The sequence below is a fragment of the Trematomus bernacchii genome, unplaced genomic scaffold, assembly GCF_902827165.1.
Source record: "Trematomus bernacchii unplaced genomic scaffold, fTreBer1.1, whole genome shotgun sequence".
Classification (NCBI taxonomy): Eukaryota; Metazoa; Chordata; class Actinopteri; order Perciformes; family Nototheniidae; genus Trematomus; species Trematomus bernacchii.
This window is the reverse complement of record NW_022987462.1, coordinates 1-22,265: the sequence shown is the minus strand read 5'-3', so window position 1 is coordinate 22,265 and position 22,265 is coordinate 1. Positions and strand designations below refer to the sequence as shown.

At 44.4% G+C, this 22,265-nt stretch overlaps 1 protein-coding gene across 1 annotated transcript; it reads left to right on the top strand.

Annotated features, from left to right (window-relative positions):
* Window positions 1-811: 811 nt before the first annotated feature.
* On the top strand, window positions 812-10,802 carry LOC117492982 (peripherin-2-like). The gene is made up of 3 exons (XM_034143406.1): window positions 812-834; window positions 4,619-4,865; window positions 10,605-10,802. Exons 1-3 carry the CDS (start codon window positions 812-814, stop codon window positions 10,800-10,802), a joined length of 468 nt encoding a protein of 155 aa, XP_033999297.1.
* The last annotated feature ends 11,463 nt before the right edge of the window (window positions 10,803-22,265 follow it).

Here is a 22,265-nt window from a genome sequence, read left to right as displayed (position 1 = left end):
CGACCTGGTGAAAGAGTGAGTCTACACCTGAGGGGGGATAATGTGGGGGGGGGGGGGAGTAAGGGTCCATGAGCAACGACCTGGTGAAAGAGTGAGTCTACACCTGAGGGGGGGCATGTGGGGGGGGGGGGGGAGTAAGGGTCTATGAGCAACGACCTGGTGAAAGAGTGAGTACCTGAGGGGGGTCATGTGGGGGGGGGGAGTAAGGGTCCATGAGCAACGACCTGGTGAAAGAGTGAGTCTACACCTGAGGGGGGGCATGTGGGGGGGGGGAGTAAGGGTCCATGAGCAACGACCTGGTGAAAGAGTGAGTCTACACCTGAGGGGGTATAATGTGGGGGGGGGGAGTAAGGGTCCATGAGCAACGACCTGGTGAAAGAGTGAGTCTACACCTGAGGGGGGGCATGTGGGGGGGGGGGGAGTAAGGGTCCATGAGCAATGACCTGGTGACAGAGTGAGTCTACACCTGAGGGGGTATAATGTGGGGGGGGGGGGGGGAGTAAGGGTCCATGAGCAACGACTTGGTGAAAGAGTGAGTCTACACCTGAGGGGGTATAATGTGGGGGGGGGGGGGAGTAAGGGTCCATGAGCAACGACCTGGTGACAGAGTGAGTCTACACCTGAGGGGGGGCATGTGGGGGGGGGGGGGAGTAAGGGTCCATGAGCAACGACCTGGTGAAAGAGTGAGTCTACACCTGAGGGGGGGCATGTGGGGGGGGGGGGGAGTAAGGGTCCTTGAGCAACGACCTGGTGAAAGAGTGAGTCTACACCTGAGGGGGGGCATGTGGGGGGGGGGGGGGAGTAAGGGTCCATGAGCAACGACCTGGTGAAAGAGTGAGTCTACACCTGAGGGGGGGCATGTGGGGGGGGGGGGGAGTAAGGGTCCTTGAGCAATGACCTGGTGAAAGAGTGAGTCTACACCTGAGGGGGTATAATGTGGGGGGGGAGTAAGGGTCCTCACTTTTTGTCCACAGAGACTCTTCAGGTTACACTTTCTTTCTGATGTGCAGAAACCTCTTGAGTTGCTGTGGACTCTAAGCTCTGATTGGCTAAAGGGGTCAGTGCAGGATGACTGATTAAGGAGGTCACAGAGACCGTGCAGCAGGTCAAGGTACCGGCCCGGCTCTAAATCCATAATCTGTCAGGATCTGATTTCCACCTCGCTGCAGATTATCAGCCGCCGACATGACAAGGTTAAACCCCCCCGCTCGCCTGAGAGCTGCTACCTGCACCTGAGTGTTCCCACCGCAGGCTGCCACTGGTTCTGGTTCTCTCTGTGGTTCTGTCTGTGGTTCTGTCTGTGGTTCTGTCTGTGGTGTAGCGTCTGATGGATGGAGTAGTATCTGCAGAGTTGAGGGTGTGTGAGCTTTCAGGTGTGTGTGTGAGCATCCAGGTGTGTGTGTGTGTGTGTGTGTGTGTGTGTGTGTGTGTGTGTGTGTGTGTGTGTGTGTGTGTGTGTGTGTGTGTGTGTGTGTGTGTGTGTGTGTGTGTGTGTGTGTGTGTGTGTGTGTGTGAGCTTTCAGGTGTGTGTGAGCATCCAGGTGTGTGTGTGTGAGCATCCAGGTGTGTGGGTGTGAGCATCCAGGTGTGTGTGTGTGAGCTTTCAGGTGTGTGTTGGAAACAGGTTGAGGGTGTGGAGAGTTACCTACACTCTCTGCTTAGCGCCCCCTGCAGGTCACTCCTGTCCTGCTGGTCTTCTAATGGACCTTTAATAAACCACAACCCCCCTGAGAGTAAACCTGGGTTGCAGTCGCACTGCTCACGGGGTTAAGGGATAGTGGATAGGATAATTCAAAAGGACTTAGGAGAAGAGACTGCGGTGCTTTAGAGAATCGACTGCACTTTCACTATCCGACGTGTTTATGATGCGCCAGCGGACGTCATGAATGTGCGCCTGCTGCTGCTGTGGGGAAACTATGGAAACTACAGTTTTCTATACAGCGGACTACAACATGGATGTTTAATAAATCAAATCAAATCAAATCAGGTTTTATTTATAAAGCACATTTAAAAGCGATTTTTGGTCGAGCCAAAGTGCTGTACATGTAATAAAAACACATTACTACAAATCACAATAAATGACAATAAATTACAACAGATATATCTTAAAAACAAAATAAAAATAAAACACAGGGAAAAGTCAGGAGTCGTGCTCCGCTCTAACTAGAAAGCCAGAGAGAAGAAGTGTGTTTTTAGTTTAGATTTAAAAACCCCTAGGGTCTGGGCCGACCTCACATGGAGGGGCAGAGTGTTCCAGAGCCTAGGGCCAGCTGCTGCGAAGGCTCGGTGCCCTCGGGTTTTTAGCCTGGTCTTGGGCACTACCAGCAGCAGCTGGTCAGCAGACCTTAAAGCTCTAATAAGAACGAGGGACTACTGTAAACTCATCTAGAGACTCTGCACCGTGCTCTGATGCTGTTATGCTTTATGAACGGGGACAACAGAGAAACATATTCTTCATGACCAAAGTTGGAATTGAAATAAAAAAGGAAAGTGAAACTTATGCTCATCACCCTCTCCCTCCGGTCCACATTAATACAAATGATCCCAATACGTATGATTGTATGAAAAGATCTTCAAATCAATACAAATGTATTTATTATAAACGTTAGTCCTTAACATCTATCACTGTGTATATCACCATTCAAACATCTTTTCAAAGTTGAACAAACCCCACACAGCTCAGTAAAGACTGTGAAATGTTGACTTTATTTGATCATTTCAGTCAAAACTAACGTTCATATTTCTCTTTTTGATTATAATACTGATGAACGTTCAAAACAAAGCACTTTGGCAACTTACCACATACGTTTTAAAAAGCTTAATAAGCACCGTAACTTTCATGATATCATTTCTCGTTTATAATCGGTTGTTTCCGTGAACGGCCGACTGTTGGGTGACGGCAAATGCCGCGGCTGCAAGGCATTGTGGGGCAGCATTTTCTCCTCTCCTTTCGGTTAGGGAGGTCCAGTGGTTCCTAAGCTAAAGGAGGTTATAAAGGAAGTTTGAAACCTCTGTCTGTCTGTCTGTCTGTCTGTATCTCTTAAAGGAGGACTGGTTCAAGTCAGCAGAACTTCAGAGCAGCTGGAGCTGAAACCAGAGAACCTGAAGGAACCCTTTAGATAGAGAGACCTGTGAATGCCCCTTTGCCACCAAACCAGTTCCAGCTCCGTGCTCTTCTGGTTCCGACCTGGTTCTTCTCTGTAGCCCCAGGTGTGTTCCCACCGCTCAGAGCTCACAACAACAACAACAACAACAACAACAACAACAACAATGAGGACTGCGTCTGGTCGATGATCGTGTTTCTTTTAATCATACGAAGCCAGATTAAATTTAAAAAACGACTTCTCCAACCTTATACTTTTCTCCAGAGTGCCGTGGTTCATTGTTTATTAATGTGTTTCAGCGGCATTTACCGACCGCTGCAGTGCTGCTCGTCCACGGGAGTTTAGTCTCCCGTTAACTCACAGCAGAGTTCAGTCTCCCGTTAACTAACGGCAGAGTTCAGTCTCCCGTTAACTCACGGCAGCGGAAGGTCTTCACGGTCTGACTGTCACACAGCAGCTGATAAATACCCCCCAATGTGTTTCAGTCTGAATTGACGTTGTTTGGCATCACAACGCTGTTTCTCTGGTATAAAATGGGTGATGTTAGCATAGCAACTGAAGCTAATCTGACAACTTGTTGCTATCCTATTGTGGCATAAGCCGTTTTCTACAGACACATCTTACTGGCGTATTTTTCATTATCACACGAAGCCTGGTTAGTGTTGCCTGCCTTTATAAGTGTGTGCTTGCGTTCTGGTCACTTTGCTCAGCGCTACTGCTTGTTACAACTTTGATTGGCTGTACTCGCCTTTAACTGTTAGCTCAGGTTAATCTAGCCCCCTTCCGACGTAAGCGGGGGGCGTGTGGCGCAGTGGGTTGTCCGTAGGTGTTGGGATCAGGGGGTCACAGGTTCAAACCCCACTGCAGTCAGCATGTCGTTGTGTCCCTGAGACACTTCACCCCAAAGTGCTCCTGTGGGGATTGTCCACAGTATTGAGTAAGTAAGTCGCTTTGGATAAAAGTGTCTAACATGTAACATGTAATGTATTGGTTCTTGGTTGTTGCCGGGCAGCCGAGTGGGGTCAGCTAAGAACCGTTTTTCGGTGCTTAGAGCCGGCTCCGCTGCGGTGGAAACAGGAAGAACCGGAGCTGAAACAGGCTGTAGCCTGCAGGAACCTGTAGAGGGCAGGGTTAGGGGGCGGGGACTATATACTATAATACTGTTATTTTCTGTTAAAGTATGTATTCGTATATTATGTGTTGTGTGTATTTTCAATGTAGTGTTTTGTGTATGTCTATTATGTAATGACAAAACAATTTCAAATGAAGTTTTCCAAAAAAAAGTTAGGGGCGCGGCTCAGATATACACTGACGACAAAAACAGTATAACACTAACCTGTCTGTCTCCCTGTCTGTCTCCCTGTCTGTCTCCCTGTCTGTCTCCCTGTCTGTCTCTCTCCCTGTCTCCCTCCCTGTCTCCCTCCCTGTCTCTCTCCCTGTCTGTCTCCCTCCCTGTCTGTATTCCTATCTGTCTGTCTGTCTGTCTCCCTGTCTGTCTTCCTGTCTCCCTGCAGCCGGGTGCTCAGTAACGTGGAGGGGAAGTACCTGATGGACAGCGTGCCGTTCAGCTGCTGTAACCCCGGGTCCCCGCGGCCCTGCATCCAGCACCACCTGACCAACAACACGGCGCACTACGACTACGACCACCGCATCGAGGAGCTGAACATCTGGAGCCGGGGCTGCCGGGAGGCGCTGTTCGCCTACTTCAGCAGCATGATGAACAGCATCGGGGTCCTCATCCTCTTCACCATCATGCTGGAGGTGAGCCCTGCCCACAGCACCTGCAGCCAATCAGCATCCAGCTAGCTGTCGTTTTACCCACCCAGTTTAGATGTAACCACGCCCACTTCCTCATGATGAAAGCATGACGCAGTAAACCTGAAGTCTCTTCGTAGAGACTCTTCGTAGAGACTCTTCGTAGAGACTCTTCGCAGAGACTCTTCGTAGAGACTCTTCGTAGTGCTGACTCATGTCAGGGTTTAGGACTCATAATGCTGACTCATGTCAGGGTTTAGGACTCATAATGCTGACTCATGTCAGGGTTCAGGACTCATAATGCTGACTCATGTCAGGGTTTAGGACTCATAATGCTGACTCATGTCAGGGTTTAGGACTCATAATGCTGACTCATGTCAGGGTTTAGGACTCATAGTGCTGACTCATGTCAGGGTTTAGGACTCATAGTGCTGACTCATGTCAGGGTTCAGGACTCATAGTGCTGACTCATGTCAGGGTTCAGGACTCATAATGCTGACTCATGTCAGGGTTCAGGACTCATAGTGCTGACTGATGTCAAGGTTTAGGACTCATAGTGCTCACTCATGTCAGGGTTCAGGACTCATAGTGCTGACTCATGTCAGGGTTTAGGACTCATAATGCTGACTCATGTCAGGGTTTAGGACTCATAGTGCTGACTCATGTCAGGGTTCAGGACTCATAGTGCTGACTCATGTCAGGGTTCAGGACTCATAATGCTGACTCATGTCAGGGTTCAGGACTCATAGTGCTGACTCATGTCAGGGTTCAGGACTCATAGTGCTGACTGATGTCAAGGTTTAGGACTCATAGTGCTCACTCATGTCAGGGTTCAGGACTCATAGTGCTGACTCATGTCAGGGTTCAGGACTCATAGTGCTGACTCATGTCAAGGTTTAGGACTCATAGTGCTGACTCATGTCAGGGTTCAGGACTCATAGTGCTGACTCATGTCAGGGTTCAGGACTCATAATGCTGACTCATGTCAGGGTTTAGGACTCATAGTGCTGACTCATGTCAGGGTTCAGGACTCATAGTGCTGACTCATGTCAAGGTTTAGGACTCATAGTGCTGACTCATGTCAGGGTTCAGGACTCATAGTGCTGACTCATGTCAAGGTTTAGGACTCATAATGCTGACTCATGTCAGGGTTTAGGACTCATAGTGCTGACTCATGTCAGGGTTTAGGACTCATAGTGCTGACTCATGTCAGGGTTTAGGACTCATAGTGCTGACTCATGTCAGGGTTTAGGACTCATAGTGCTGACTCATGTCAGGGTTCAGGACTCATAGTGCTGACTCATGTCAGGGTGTATGGCAGGTGTTTGAGGTGTTTGAGATGTGTGTGTCTCTGAGGACTTTCTCCTGTGGGGGGGATCAGAGCTCGTTAATCTCCTGGTCTAACGAGGTAATCCGGCACACCTGCTCTGACCCACCTGAAGCTCTGGGTTAGCAGAGTCACTGATTAGCTCAGATTAGCGTTAGCTCCTGAGCAGCTGCTCTCACCAGACTGCAGCGAGGAATCATGGTTTAAATCAGATTCATGTCAGGTCTCTCTTGAGAATGAGACCTTGTGTCTCAATGAGATTCACCTGTATAAATAAATGCTAAATGAAATGTACAGGTCGGTAAAGTAGCTGATAGTACAGTTAAATATATAATATTACAATACTCAGATTGCAGTGTCATTAAGATTCAAGGCTTTTATTGTCATTTGTTCATAGCTACAGTGAAGTTATGAACAAATGACAATCTGAGGTCACGGGCTCCTCCAACAGAGCAACACAATAACACAGATGCAATAGTGCAAGTCAATATAATAAAACAGAATATAATAGAAACTGTGCAGAATCTCTCTCTAGGTCGTCCTCAGACGAGCCCTCCACTTCATGGTTGGATTTACTATGCTGATTAAGGACTGGGGGGCACAACTCCTCTCAGTCTTGGTTTTAGTTCAGAGTGTCCTTCTCCTAGATGGGTTGCCTTCCATGGCTATGAGCCCCATCTGCCCCTGCTATTTGCCCATAGCTGGGACAGTCGGTAGCGCTTGGTCTTTCCGGGACTTGAACTGGTGACCTTCCAGTTGCCAAGCCAAGTCCCTATGGACTTCGCCACCACCGCTGTAAAATATAATATAGAATAGTCTATATACAGTCATTGGAATATTGATATATATGAGTGTTGGCTTCATATCCATGTTGTTGCACCATGAGAGAAAGAGTGGTGGGGAGGGGGTTATATTAGGGCAGATGGAGGACGCTCCTCAGAGACGTTCCTCAGAGAGGGAGGACGTTCCTCAGAGACGTTCCTCAGAGAGGGAGGACGTTCCTCAGAGATGGAGGATGTTTCCGTGCAGCGACGTGCTAAGCTGCACGCTGGGCGGTTCTCCGAGGATCAGAAACTATTCCTGGGATAATCTGAGCAGTGGCAACAGGTTGCATTCTGGGAAGATCAGGGTCAGTTCCTGCGAGCGAGATTTTGTGGGTCAAATAAACAAGTTTGATCTGAAGCGTCATGAGATTACAGAGAACTCAGGAACTCAGGAACACCTTCACTGCAGCTGTGCTTTAGTGTGTTGTTATTTACCTCTCAGATGTTTGTGTCATCTTTTGTTTACAACACAGTCTTTAGTCCATTAACTGGGGGTCTCTCCCATTAACTGGGGGTCTCTTCCATTAACTGGGGGGTCTCTCCCATTAACTGGGGGTCTCTCCCATTAACTGGGGGTCTCTCCCATTAACTGGGGGTCTCTTCCATTAACTGGGGGGTCTCTCCCATTAACTGGGGGTCTCTTCCATTAACTGGGGGGTCTCTCCCATTAACTGGGGGGTCTCTTCCATTAACTGGGGGGTCTCTCCCATTAACTGGGGGTCTCTCCCATTAACTGGGGGGTCTCTCCCATTAACTGGGGGTCTCTCCCATTAACTGGGGGGTTTCTCCCATTAACTGGGGGTCTCTCCCATTAACTGGGGGGTCTCTCCCATTAACTGGGGGTCTCTCCCATTAACTGGGGGGTCTCTTCCATTAACTGGGGGGTCTCTCCCATTAACTGGGGGTCTCTCCCATTAACTGGGGGTTTCTCTCATTAACTGGGGGGTCTCTTCCATTAACTGGGGGTCTCTCTCATTAACTGGGGGGTTCCTCTCATTAACTGGGGGTCTCTCTCATTAACTGAGGAGTTTCTCCCATTAACTGGGGGTCTCTCCCATTAACTGGGGGTCTCTCCCATTAACTGGGGGGTCTCTCCCATTAACTAGGGGCTTCTCTCATTAACTGGGGGTCTCTCCCATTAACTGGGGGTCTCTCTCATTAACTGGGGGTCTCTCCCATTAACTGGGGGTCTCTCCCATTAACTGGGGGGTCTCTCCCATTAACTAGGGGCTTCTCTCATTAACTGGGGGTCTCTCCCCTTAACTGGGGGTCTCCCATTAACTGGGGGTCTCTCCCATTAACTGGGGGGTCTCTTCCATTAACTGGGGGGTCTCTCCCATTAACTGGGGGTCTCTCCCATTAACTGGGGGTCTCTCCCCTTAACTGGGGGTCTCTCCCATTAACCTGTTAAGCCCCAAGCCTGTTTTTAGGAATCCAAAGTCTAACATATAAGTACCCTGTATCAAGATTGATGCAAAACAAGTGACATTTGACCTTTTTAGAGAGATTTAGCAAAAACAAACCCTTCTGGGGTCATTAGGGGGGATGGTCCATATCTCTGGCCCCCCTCGGTCGGTTTGATGATTGACACCTCTTTCTGACCGTGAGAGCCAATAGAATCGAGGGGAAGTTCCTAAAATCCATCTAAACATTACCCATTGAGGAGTGAGAGTGATGCGCACGCAGTTTGTCCAAAACCGGAAGCTGGGTTGTAGCTCTAATAGCAGCTAATAGCAGCTAATAGCAGCTAATATGAAAACTCCGTTATTAGCCGCGTTCACACCGCAGTACTTTTCCCACTTTAGTTCCGATATAGTTCCGAAATGTCGCGTTCACACCAAAAAGAGCCGGAACTAAAATTAGTTCATGAACCTTTTCCGTCCCTGCTAGAGAGCAAAAAGGTTCCTATGTCTGATTGGCTGGGCGGATTGCAAACCACGCCCCGTAAAACTCCAAAAAGGTTTTGTGAAGCCGCCATTTTATTATCCTCGCATTAGCATTATTAGCATTAGCATTATTAGCATTAGCATTAGCCCAGCGCACAAACGCAGAGAGACTAACTTATGGCAACACAAAATAAAACATGGGAGCGGTGGAGATGAGGAGGTGTCGGCGTTCTGGCGATTTCCTCTGAAGGCTTCAGTAGAAGCTGCTGGGAGTCCCAGCAGCTTCTACTGAAGCCTTCCCCAACTCCGGGGACTTCTGGCCGGGGACTCCGGGTGGCAGTATACGCCGTGAAGTGGTTTGCGGCCTGCCAGTAAACCCAAAGCAGAAGAAGAAGCTCCGTAAAGCTACGTTGTGTGATGTCTGGGTTCGCTTTCGAGTTCTGATCGCTCAGTGATGATACTTATACCTCTAGAATCTGTGGAATCTCAGCTTGCTAATCGATATCTTGTTTTTGCAGATCCGATAAGTAATAAAGTATTTATACCCATAGCCGTGGGAACATGTTTTAAATGGGGGGTGCTGTGGGGATGACACCAGGGCCGGTTCTGACCAGTTTGCTGCCATCGGCAAGATTTTAGCTGGCGATGAAAAACCTCTACAAAAGACCAACACACTACAAACAGAGAAACGTGTTGGCATGGTGACAGCTTGTATAAAAAGGCTTCAGATGTATTTAGTATTGTATGAACATGTTTTAATTGGGGGTGGACATCACATCCTCTAGGCCAGGGGTCTGCAACCTTTTTGACCAAAAGAGCCATTTCGCCCCCTTTTCCAACAATTTGTTTTGTCTGGAGCCGCAAAACATATTTGATAGCTTATAAAGTTGTATTTATTGTTACATCAAACACAAAAACTACAGGTTTTTTTGCATTTATTATTTATAAAACTGTTAACCTCTAATAAGAAACAAAGAACTCTTATAAGGAGAATAAAACAGGCCTACTTTAAAATAAATTAAACTTCATGTGATTGGTTGTTGGTCGAGCTTCAGACAGATCGACGCTCGCGAATTGTCAACGGGGGGGGGGAGGCGCTCGTGAACTGTTAACGTTCTGATAGGCTGTTTCGTCTCCAATCATATCTTCTATCTGAGGGCAGAAATGTCAAATGGGAGGGCCTGGGGGGTTTCTTGTCCGATGTGAGGGTCTAAAGGACAGAGGGGGTCATATTGATACTCTTTACAAACTGTAAAGTCCACTGAGACAAAAGTAACATTTGTGATATTGGGCTTTATAAATAAACATTGATTGATTGACAACATCCACAGAACTTTGTAATTATAAAGAGTTAGATGTTGGTTTATCCTCTGGCCAACTTGTGGCCCCACGCAAAGTTATGTGATGAGACCCTCTGTGTCGCGAGATGAGGCCCCACGCAAAGTTATGTGATGAGACCCTCTGTGTCTCTCATTAGGGTCTCCTCTCTCATTAGGGTCTCCCCTCTCGTTAGGGTCTCCTCTCTTGATGTTAACGAGGGTCTCCCCTCTCTTTCAGTCTCTGGACTTTATATTAACGAGGGTCTCCCCTCTCGTTAGGGTCTCCTCTCTTGATATTAACGAGGCTCTCCTCTCTTGATGTTAACGAGGGTCTCCTCTCTCGTTAGGGTCTCCTCTCTTGATATTAACGAGGGTCTCCTCTCTTGCAGTCCCTGGACATGGCGGGGCTGAAGTACCTGGTGACGGCCTTGGAAACGATGGAGGACCCGGAGAACCCGGAGTGTGAGAGCGAAGGCTTCCTGCTGGAGAAAGGAGTGAAGGAGACGTTCGCTGACCTGTTCGTTAAGATGAAGATGCTGCGGGGGGGCAACGAGGTGGAGGGGGGGGAGGCAGCCGAGGCCACCTGAGCCCCACCCCACCAAGGACTGAGGTCTCCCCCCGACTCTCCCCCAGAAACAGGGGGCGAGAGAGGAGAGGGCTCCTGAACACATCACCATCATCTTCATCATCATCTTCATCATCACCATCATCACCATCATCATCTTCATCGCGATCATCTTCATCACTATAACACACACACACACACACACTCACACCCAAACACTCACTCTCACGCAATCACTCTACGCACTGCTGGCCACACTCACGCACGCGCACGCACACACTGCACGCACACGCCTACGCGCACGCACCACACGCACGCAACACGCACGCACACCCACAACACTCACGCACGCACGCACCACACGCACGCACCACGCACGCACGCGCACGCACGCACGCACGCACCGTCTACGCACGCACGCACGCACGCACGCACGCACGCGCACACGCACACACGCACGTCACGCACGCGCACCACGCGCACACGCGCACTGCACGCACGCACGCACGCACAGCACGCACGCACGCACTGCACGCACGCACGCACGCACGCGCACACGCACACACGCACTCACCACGCACGCCACACGCGCACACGCACGCACGCACGCACACACGCAGCGCCACACGCACGCGCACGCACACACGCACGCACGCACGCACGCACGCACACACACGCACGCACGCACGCACACACGCACGCACACGCCCGCACGCAAGCACGCACGCACGCACGCACGACGCACGCACGCACGCACGCGCACGACGCACACCACGCACGCACGCACGGCGCACACGCGCACACGGCGCACGCACGCACGCACGCACGCACGCACGCAGCACGCACGCACGCACGCACGCACGCACGGCGCACACGCACACACGCACGCACGCACGCTCACACTCACACTCACGCACGCACTCTCACACGCACTCACGCGCACTCGCACTCACGCACCATCACGCACTCACGCACTCACTCACTCATCTGCACTCACACTCACACCTCACTCTCACTCACACTCCCTCACACTCTCACTCACTCACTCTCACTCACACTCACTCACACTCACTCACTCTCACTCACACACTCACTCACACTCACTCACACTCACTCACACTCACTCACACACACACTCACTCACACACACACTCACTCACACACACTCTGGGGTTGGCTGTGTGTAAATATGTTGATCAGTGTATTCTAACAGGATGATGCTCCTGCTGCTGTACATAAAACGTTTTTGTTGGATTTTAAATTACAAACAAATATTCCCCCCCATGATTAATGCTTCCTGTCCGTCAGCGCGGAGTCTAACGGGGACTCTGCCAAACGTTTGTTTCTGTGAAGAACAAATGTCCCTGAATGCATCGCTGAGCGCCGGTCGGCTCCGTGTCCGAGGGAAACAGGCGCCCGTTGGCCGGCAGCGGTACTGCAGCTGCTAACGAAGCACCGCTAACGAAACACCGCTAACGAAACGTGTACACGGGTAAACACCATGTGTAAACACCACGGGTAAACACCGTGTGTAAACACCACGGGTAAACACCATGTGTACACGGGTAAACACCACGTGTACACGGGTAAACACCATGTGTACACACACCACGTGTACACGGGTAAACACCATGTGTACACGGGTAAACACCATGTGTACACGGGTAAACACCGTGTGTAAACACGACGGGTAAACACCACGTGTACACGGGTAAACACAACGTTCACTTTTTATTTGGCTTTTCCCAACAGGTTCATATCAAACACTCATCATCTTCAGGTTTTTTAAGGTTGGTTGATAAGCTGTGCTAATGTCAGCTAGCTACTGCTAATGCTAACAGCACTAACTTGTAGCACAGAGCCTGTCAGGCAGAGTTCAGGGAGACACAGCCCACGGCCGTCTGTTTCCTGTCCGAGCGGCCCGCTGTGAACGTAGTACCCCTCAATGCAGTGCGCAATGCCTCAACGTCTCAATGTGGGCGGAGCTCAACCTTTCTCAACCTTTGAGGCACGTGACGTCCCGACTCCCGTGTTGTGTACTTACCCAGTCACAAAAGTAACATATTATATCTTATATTATTAATATATATATAATGATACCGGTAATATAATGATACCTTGAGGTCTGTGTTACATTTGAGTTTAAATGCAAACTTTTGAACTAACTTGATGGCGAGTGATCTGTCGCCAGGGCAACGGCATTTATAACATCATAAGGGAGGGGAGGAAAAGATGGGGATTCAAAAAGGAAATGGAGAAAAAGAGAGAGTTTAAAGGAGAACTGATTAGAAGTGGCAAAAATAATACTAAGGGGTAGAAGAGGTTAGGGGTTTAGGTTTGGGAGGGAGGGAGATTAGGATTAGGTAAGAAGGTAGGGAGTGGTTAGGGTTAGGATGGAGGGAAGGGAACTGCTACCCGGGAAACAGGATGCAACGCGTCATCTGTGAAGCTCCGCCCACATTGAGCTCATTGAGGCATTGCGCACTGCATTGAGGGGCTTCTCCTGTGAGGGGCTTCTCCTGTGAGGGGCTTCTCCTGTGAGGGGCTTCTCCTGTGAGGGGCTTCTCCTGTGAGCAGGAAAGCTTTTTTACTTAACGAGACGCAGAGTAAAATATGAATGTTTCTATGTTTCTGTTTTTCTGTGACGGAGAGTTGTGATGTTGGTGTACAAATATAAAGAGATGTGACCAATAACAGCTGTCCGCCTCGTCTTTACACACACACACACACACACACACACACACACACACACACACACACACACACACACACACACACACGTGTACTGAGGTTCATACAGGTGTCTTAATACCAGTTTATACAGGTGTGCTCAGGTGTGTAAATAGGAGTGTGTACATGTGTACTCAGGTGTGTAAATAGGAGTGTGTATACTTTAGAGCCGGTGTGTGCTGCAGGTTAATTGCAGATAAACGGTAATCAGCTCAGAGGAACAGATTACCTGATGATGTCAACTGAGCGGCCATGACGCACACAGGGGGGGGGGGGTGTTCCTGCATACAGGTGATGCCTGCTGTCTGTGTTTCTTAGGGTGTCTGATGAGACAGGCGAGCAGCAGCACTGTCCTCAGGTCGGAACAGCTTTATTGAACACGTTTTTATCATCAAATCAAATACAAAAGTTTACCTGTGACAGGAAAAACGTTTAATATGAAACAGGTGATGTGAAAGCCTTCATGATATTATGTATCCATACTTATAAACACGTAGTAAAGTATCAATAAACTGCTCAAGGGACCAATCACACGACTCCTCAGCCTGTTGCGAGGCAGAACTTAGATTACATCAGTTTATCTGATTTCATTAAGACAATCAGGCTAAACCCTATAGAAAGTACAGCAGTCAGTGAACGCATCACAGTTCAAAGACTGCAGTTTGATCTAAATCCATCCAGGAGTTTATTTATCTACCTGTCTCCCCTAAACTCACCTACAGTTAGCATTAGCTTCATTAGCATATTAACACACTACCTGTAAGGAGCTTTAATATAAAAATAACATTGTTAATATCCGTAATGAAGTGGAGGGGGGGGGGGGGGGGTGATATCGGTTAGTTTTATCGTGTTCACCTGTAGCTTGACCTCTAAGGAGCTCTGCAGGTAAATCCATACACCTGAGAAAGCAGAATATAAATATAATCTACAGGTCATCTGAAGGTGAGGGGAATCACACAGAGGTCACAGGTCAATGTCAGGTAGGGCGTGTGTGTGTGTGTGTGTGTGTGTGTGTGTGTGTGTGTGTGTGTGTGTGTGTGTGTGTGTGTGTGTGTGCGTGCGTGCGTCCGTGCGTGCGTGCGTGCGTGTGCGTGTCTGTGTGTGTGTGTGTGTGTGTGTGTGTGTGTGTGCGTGCGTGCGTGCGTGCGTGCGTGCGTGCGTGCGTGCGTGCGTGCGTGCGTGCGTGCGTGCGTGCGTGCGTGCGTGCGTGTGTGTGTGTGTGCGTGCGTGCGTGCGTGCGTGCGTGCGTGCGTGCGTGCGTGCGTGCGTGCGTGCGTGCGTGCGTGCGTGCGTGCGTGCGTGTGTGTGTGTGTGTGTGTGTGCGTGCGCAGTGGAGAGATTAAAGGAACCCTCTGGAGCAGATTTGAACTGATCCTGTTAACGCAGCACGCAACTCAAATTAACTCCTTCAGACTGTCAGCCAATCAGAGCAGAGCCTTCAGCCAATCAGAGCGGAGCCCCTTAGACAGTCAGCCAATCAGAGCGGAGCCTTCGGCCAATCAGAGCGGAGCTTTCAGACTGTCAGCCAATCGGAGATCAGTTAATCTCTATGAAGGGACAAAACTCAACAGACTTTTCACAACTTTTAGACATAATACCATCATACTATACTCTGACTCTGTTTACATACTATACTCTGACTCTGTTATCATACTATACTCTGACTCTGTTATCATACTATACTCTGACTCTGTTTACATACTATACTCTGACTCTGTTTACATACTATACTCTGACTCTGTTATCATACTATACTCTGACTCTGTTATCATACTATACTCTGACTCTGTTTACATACTATACTCTGACTCTGTTTACATACTATACTCTGACTCTGTTTACATACTATACTCTGACTCTGTTTTCATACTATACTCTGACTCTGTTATCATACTATACTCTGACTCTGTTTACATACTATACTCTGACTCTGTTATCATACTATACTCTGACTCTGTTTACATACTATACTCTGACTCTGTTTACATACTATACTCTGACTCTGTTATCATACTATACTCTGACTCTGTTTACATACTATACTCTGACTCTGTTTACATACTCTGACTCTGTTATCATACTATACTCTGACTCTGTTATCATACTATACTCTGACTCTGTTTACATACTATACTCTGACTCTGTTATCATACTATACTCTGACTCTGTTTACATACTATACTCTGACTCTGTTATCATACTATACTCTGACTCTGTTATCATACTATACTCTGACTCTGTTATCATACTATACTCTGACTCTGTTATCATACTATACTCTGACTCTGTTATCATACTATACTCTGACTCTGTTTACATACTATACTCTGACTCTGTTATCATACTATACTCTGACTCTGTTATCATACTATACTCTGACTCTGTTATCATACTATACTCTGACTCTGTTTACATACTATACTCTGACTCTGTTATCATACTATACTCTGACTCTGTTATCATATCTATACTCTGACTCTGTTTACATACTATACTCTGACTCTGTTTACATACTATACTCTGACTCTGTTTACATACTATACTCTGACTCTGTTATCATACTATACTCTGACTCTGTTTACATATCTATACTCTGACTCTGTTATCATACTATACTCTGACTCTGTTATCATACTATACTCTGACTCTGTTTACATACTATACTCTGACTCTGTTTACATACTATACTCTGACTCTGTTTACATACTATACTCTGACTCTGTTTACATACTATACTCTGACTCTGTTATCATACTATACTCTGACTCTGTTATCATACTATACTCTGACTCTGTTATCATACTATACTCTGACTCTGTTTACATACTATACTCTGACTCTGTTATCATACTATACTCTGACTCTGTTTACATACTATACTCTGACTCTGTTTACATACTATACTCTGACTCTGTTTACATACTATACTCTGACTCTGTTTACATACTATACTCTGACTCTGTTATCATACTATACTCTGACTCTGTTTACATACTCTGACTCTGTTATCATACTATACTCTGACTCTGTTATCATACTATACTCTGACTCTGTTTACATACTCTGACTCTGTTATCATACTATACTCTGACTCTGTTATCATACTATACTCTGACTCTGTTTACATACTATACTCTGACTCTGTTTACATACTATACTCTGACTCTGTATCATACTATACTCTGACTCTGTTATCATACTATACTCTGACTCTGTTTACATACTATACTCTGACTCTGTTTTTCATACTATACTCTGACTCTGTTTACATACTATACTCTGACTCTGTTTTCATACTATACTCTGACTCTGTTTACATACTATACTCTGACTCTGTTTTCATACTATACTCTGACTCTGTTTACATACTATACTCTGACTCTGTTTACATACTATACTCTGACTCTGTTATCATACTATACTCTGACTCTGTTTACATACTATACTCTGACTCTGTTTACATACTATACTCTGACTCTGTTATCATACTATACTCTGACTCTGTTTACATACTATACTCTGACTCTGTTATCATACTATACTCTGACTCTGTTTACATACTCTGACTCTGTTATCATACTATACTCTGACTCTGTTATCATACTATACTCTGACTCTGTTTACATACTATACTCTGACTCTGTTTACATACTATACTCTGACTCTGTTTACATACTATACTCTGACTCTGTTATCATACTATACTCTGACTCTGTTTTACATACTATACTCTGACTCTGTTATCATACTATACTCTGACTCTGTTATCATACTATACTCTGACTCTGTTTACATACTATACTCTGACTCTGTTTACATACTATACTCTGACTCTGTTTACATACTATACTCTGACTCTGTTTACATACTATACTCTGACTCTGTTTTCATACTATACTCTGACTCTGTTATCATACTATACTCTGACTCTGTTTACATACTATACTCTGACTCTGTTATCATACTATACTCTGACTCTGTTATCATACTATACTCTGACTCTGTTTACATACTATACTCTGACTCTGTTTACATACTATACTCTTGACTCTGTTTACATACTATACTCTGACTCTGTTTTCATACTATACTCTTGACTCTGTTATCATACTATACTCTGACTCTGTTACATACTATACTCTGACTCTGTTATATACTATACTCTGACTCTGTTTACATACTATACTTCTGACTCTGTTTACATACTATACTCTGACTCTGTTATCATACTATACTCTGACTCTGTTACATACTATACTCTGGACTCTGTTTACATACTCTGACTCTGTTATCATACTATACTCTGACTCTGTTATCATACTATACTCTGACTCTGTTTACATACTATACTCTGACTCTGTTTATCATACTATACTCTGACTCTGTTTACATACTATACTCTGACTCGTTATCATACTATACTCTGACTCTGTTATCATACTATACTCTGACTCTGTTATCATACTATACTCTGACTCTGTTATCATACTATACTCTGACTCTGTTTATCATACTATACTCTGACTCTGTTTACATACTATACTCTGACTCTGTTATCATACTATACTCTGACTCTGTTATCATACTATACTCTGACTCTGTTTTCATACTATACTCTGACTCTGTTATCATACTATACTCTGACTCTGTTATCATACTATACTCTGACTTCTGTTTACATACTATACTCTGACTCTGTTTACATACTATACTCTGACTCTGTTTACATACTATACTCTGACTCTGTTATCATACTATACTCTGACTCTGTTTACATACTATACTCTGACTCTGTTATCATACTATACTCTGACTCTGTTATCATACTATACTCTGACTCTGTTTACATACTATACTCTGACTCTGTTTACATACTATACTCTGACTCTGTTTACATACTATACTCTGACTCTGTTATCATACTATACTCTGACTCTGTTATCATACTATACTCTGACTCTGTTATCATACTATACTCTGACTCTGTTTACATACTATACTCTGACTCTGTTATCATACTATACTCTGACTCTGTTATCATACTATACTCTGACTCTGTTTACATACTATACTCTGACTCTGTTTACATACTATACTCTGACTCTGTTTACATACTATACTCTGACTCTGTTATCATACTATACTCTGACTCTGTTTACATACTATACTCTGACTCTGTTATCATACTATACTCTGACTCTGTTATCATACTATACTCTGACTCTGTTTACATACTCTGACTCTGTTATCATACTATACTCTGACTCTGTTATCATACTATACTCTGACTCTGTTTACATACTCTGACTCTGTTATCATACTATACTCTGACTCTGTTATCATACTATACTCTGACTCTGTTTACATACTATACTCTGACTCTGTTATCATACTATACTCTGACTCTGTTATCATACTATACTCTGACTCTGTTTACATACTATACTCTGACTCTGTTTTCATACTATACTCTGACTCTGTTTACATACTATACTCTGACTCTGTTTTCATACTATACTCTGACTCTGTTTACATACTATACTCTGACTCTGTTTTCATACTATACTCTGACTCTGTTTACATACTATACTCTGACTCTGTTTACATACTATACTCTGACTCTGTTATCATACTATACTCTGACTCTGTTTACATACTATACTCTGACTCTGTTATCATACTATACTCTGACTCTGTTTTCATACTATACTCTGACTCTGTTTACATACTATACTCTGACTCTGTTTACATACTATACTCTGACTCTGTTTACATACTATACTCTGACTCTGTTATCATACTATACTCTGACTCTGTTATCATACTATACTCTGACTCTGTTTACATACTATACTCTGACTCTGTTATCATACTATACTCTGACTCTGTTATCATACTATACTCTGACTCTGTTATCATACTATACCCTGACTCTGTTTACATACTATACTCTGACTCTGTTTACATACTATACTCTGACTCTGTTATCATACTATACTCTGACTCTGTTTACATACTCTGACTCTGTTATCATACTATACTCTGACTCTGTTATCATACTATACTCTGACTCTGTTTACATACTATACTCTGACTCTGTTTACATACTATACTCTGACTCTGTTTACATACTATACTCTGACTCTGTTATCATACTATACTCTGACTCTGTTTACATACTCTGACTCTGTTATCATACTATACTCTGACTCTGTTTACATACTATACTCTGACTCTGTTATCATACTATACTCTGACTCTGTTATCATACTATACTCTGACTCTGTTTACATACTATACTCTGACTCTGTTTACATACTATACTCTGACTCTGTTTACATACTATACTCTGACTCTGTTATCATACTATACTCTGACTCTGTTTACATACTATACTCTGACTCTGTTATCATACTATACTCTGACTCTGTTTACATACTATACTCTGACTCTGTTTACATACTATACTCTGACTCTGTTATCATACTATACTCTGACTCTGTTTACATACTATACTCTGACTCTGTTATCATACTATACTCTGACTCTGTTTACATACTCTGACTCTGTTATCATACTATACTCTGACTCTGTTATCATACTATACTCTGACTCTGTTTACATACTATACTCTGACTCTGTTATCATACTATACTCTGACTCTGTTATCATACTATACTCTGACTCTGTTATCATACTATACTCTGACTCTGTTTACATACTATACTCTGACTCTGTTTACATACTATACTCTGACTCTGTTATCATACTATACTCTGACTCTGTTACATACTATACTCTGACTCTGTTATCATACTATACTCTGACTCTGTTATCATACTATACTCTGACTCTGTTTACATACTATACTCTGACTCTGTTTACATACTATACTCTGACTCTGTTATCATACTATACTCTGACTCTGTTATCATACTATACTCTGACTCTGTTATCATACTATACTCTGACTCTGTTTACATACTATACTCTGACTCTGTTTACATACTATACTCTGACTCTGTTTACATACTATACTCTGACTCTGTTATCATACTATACTCTGACTCTGTTATCATACTATACTCTGACTCTGTTATCATACTATACTCTGACTCTGTTATCATACTATACTCTGACTCTGTTTACATACTATACTCTGACTCTGTTATCATACTATACTCTGACTCTGTTATCATACTATACTCTGACTCTGTTTACATACTATACTCTGACTCTGTTATCATACTATACTCTGACTCTGTTATCATACTATACTCTGACTCTGTTTACATACTATACTCTGACTCTGTTTACATACTATACTCTGACTCTGTTTACATACTATACTCTGACTCTGTTATCATACTATACTCTGACTCTGTTTACATACTATACTCTGACTCTGTTATCATACTATACTCTGACTCTGTTATCATACTATACTCTGACTCTGTTTACATACTATACTCTGACTCTGTTTACATACTATACTCTGACTCTGTTTACATACTATACTCTGACTCTGTTATCATACTATACTCTGACTCTGTTATCATACTATACTCTGACTCTGTTATCATACTATACTCTGACTCTGTTTACATACTATACTCTGACTCTGTTATCATACTATACTCTGACTCTGTTATCATACTATACTCTGACTCTGTTTACATACTATACTCTGACTCTGTTTACATACTATACTCTGACTCTGTTTACATACTATACTCTGACTCTGTTATCATACTATACTCTGACTCTGTTTACATACTATACTCTGACTCTGTTATCATACTATACTCTGACTCTGTTATCATACTATACTCTGACTCTGTTTACATACTCTGACTCTGTTATCATACTATACTCTGACTCTGTTATCATACTATACTCTGACTCTGTTTACATACTCTGACTCTGTTATCATACTATACTCTGACTCTGTTATCATACTGTACTCTGACTCTGTTTACATACTATACTCTGACTCTGTTATCATACTATACTCTGACTCTGTTATCATACTATACTCTGACTCTGTTTACATACTATACTCTGACTCTGTTTTCATACTATACTCTGACTCTGTTTACATACTATACTCTGACTCTGTTTTCATACTATACTCTGACTCTGTTTTACATACTATACTCTGACTCTGTTTTCATACTATACTCTGACTCTGTTTACATACTATACTCTGACTCTGTTTACATACTATACTCTGACTCTGTTATCATACTATACTCTGACTCTGTTTACATACTATACTCTGACTCTGTTATCATACTATACTCTGACTCTGTTTTCATACTATACTCTGACTCTGTTTACATACTATACTCTGACTCTGTTTACATACTATACTCTGACTCTGTTTACATACTATACTCTGACTCTGTTATCATACTATACTCTGACTCTGTTATCATACTATACTCTGACTCTGTTTACATACTATACTCTGACTCTGTTATCATACTATACTCTGACTCTGTTATCATACTATACTCTGACTCTGTTATCATACTATACTCTGACTCTGTTTACATACTATACTCTGACTCTGTTTACATACTATACTCTGACTCTGTTATCATACTATACTCTGACTCTGTTTACATACTCTGACTCTGTTATCATACTATACTCTGACTCTGTTTCATACTATACTCTGACTCTGTTTACATACTATATACTCTGACTCTGTTTTACATACTATACTCTGAACTCTGTTTACATACTATAA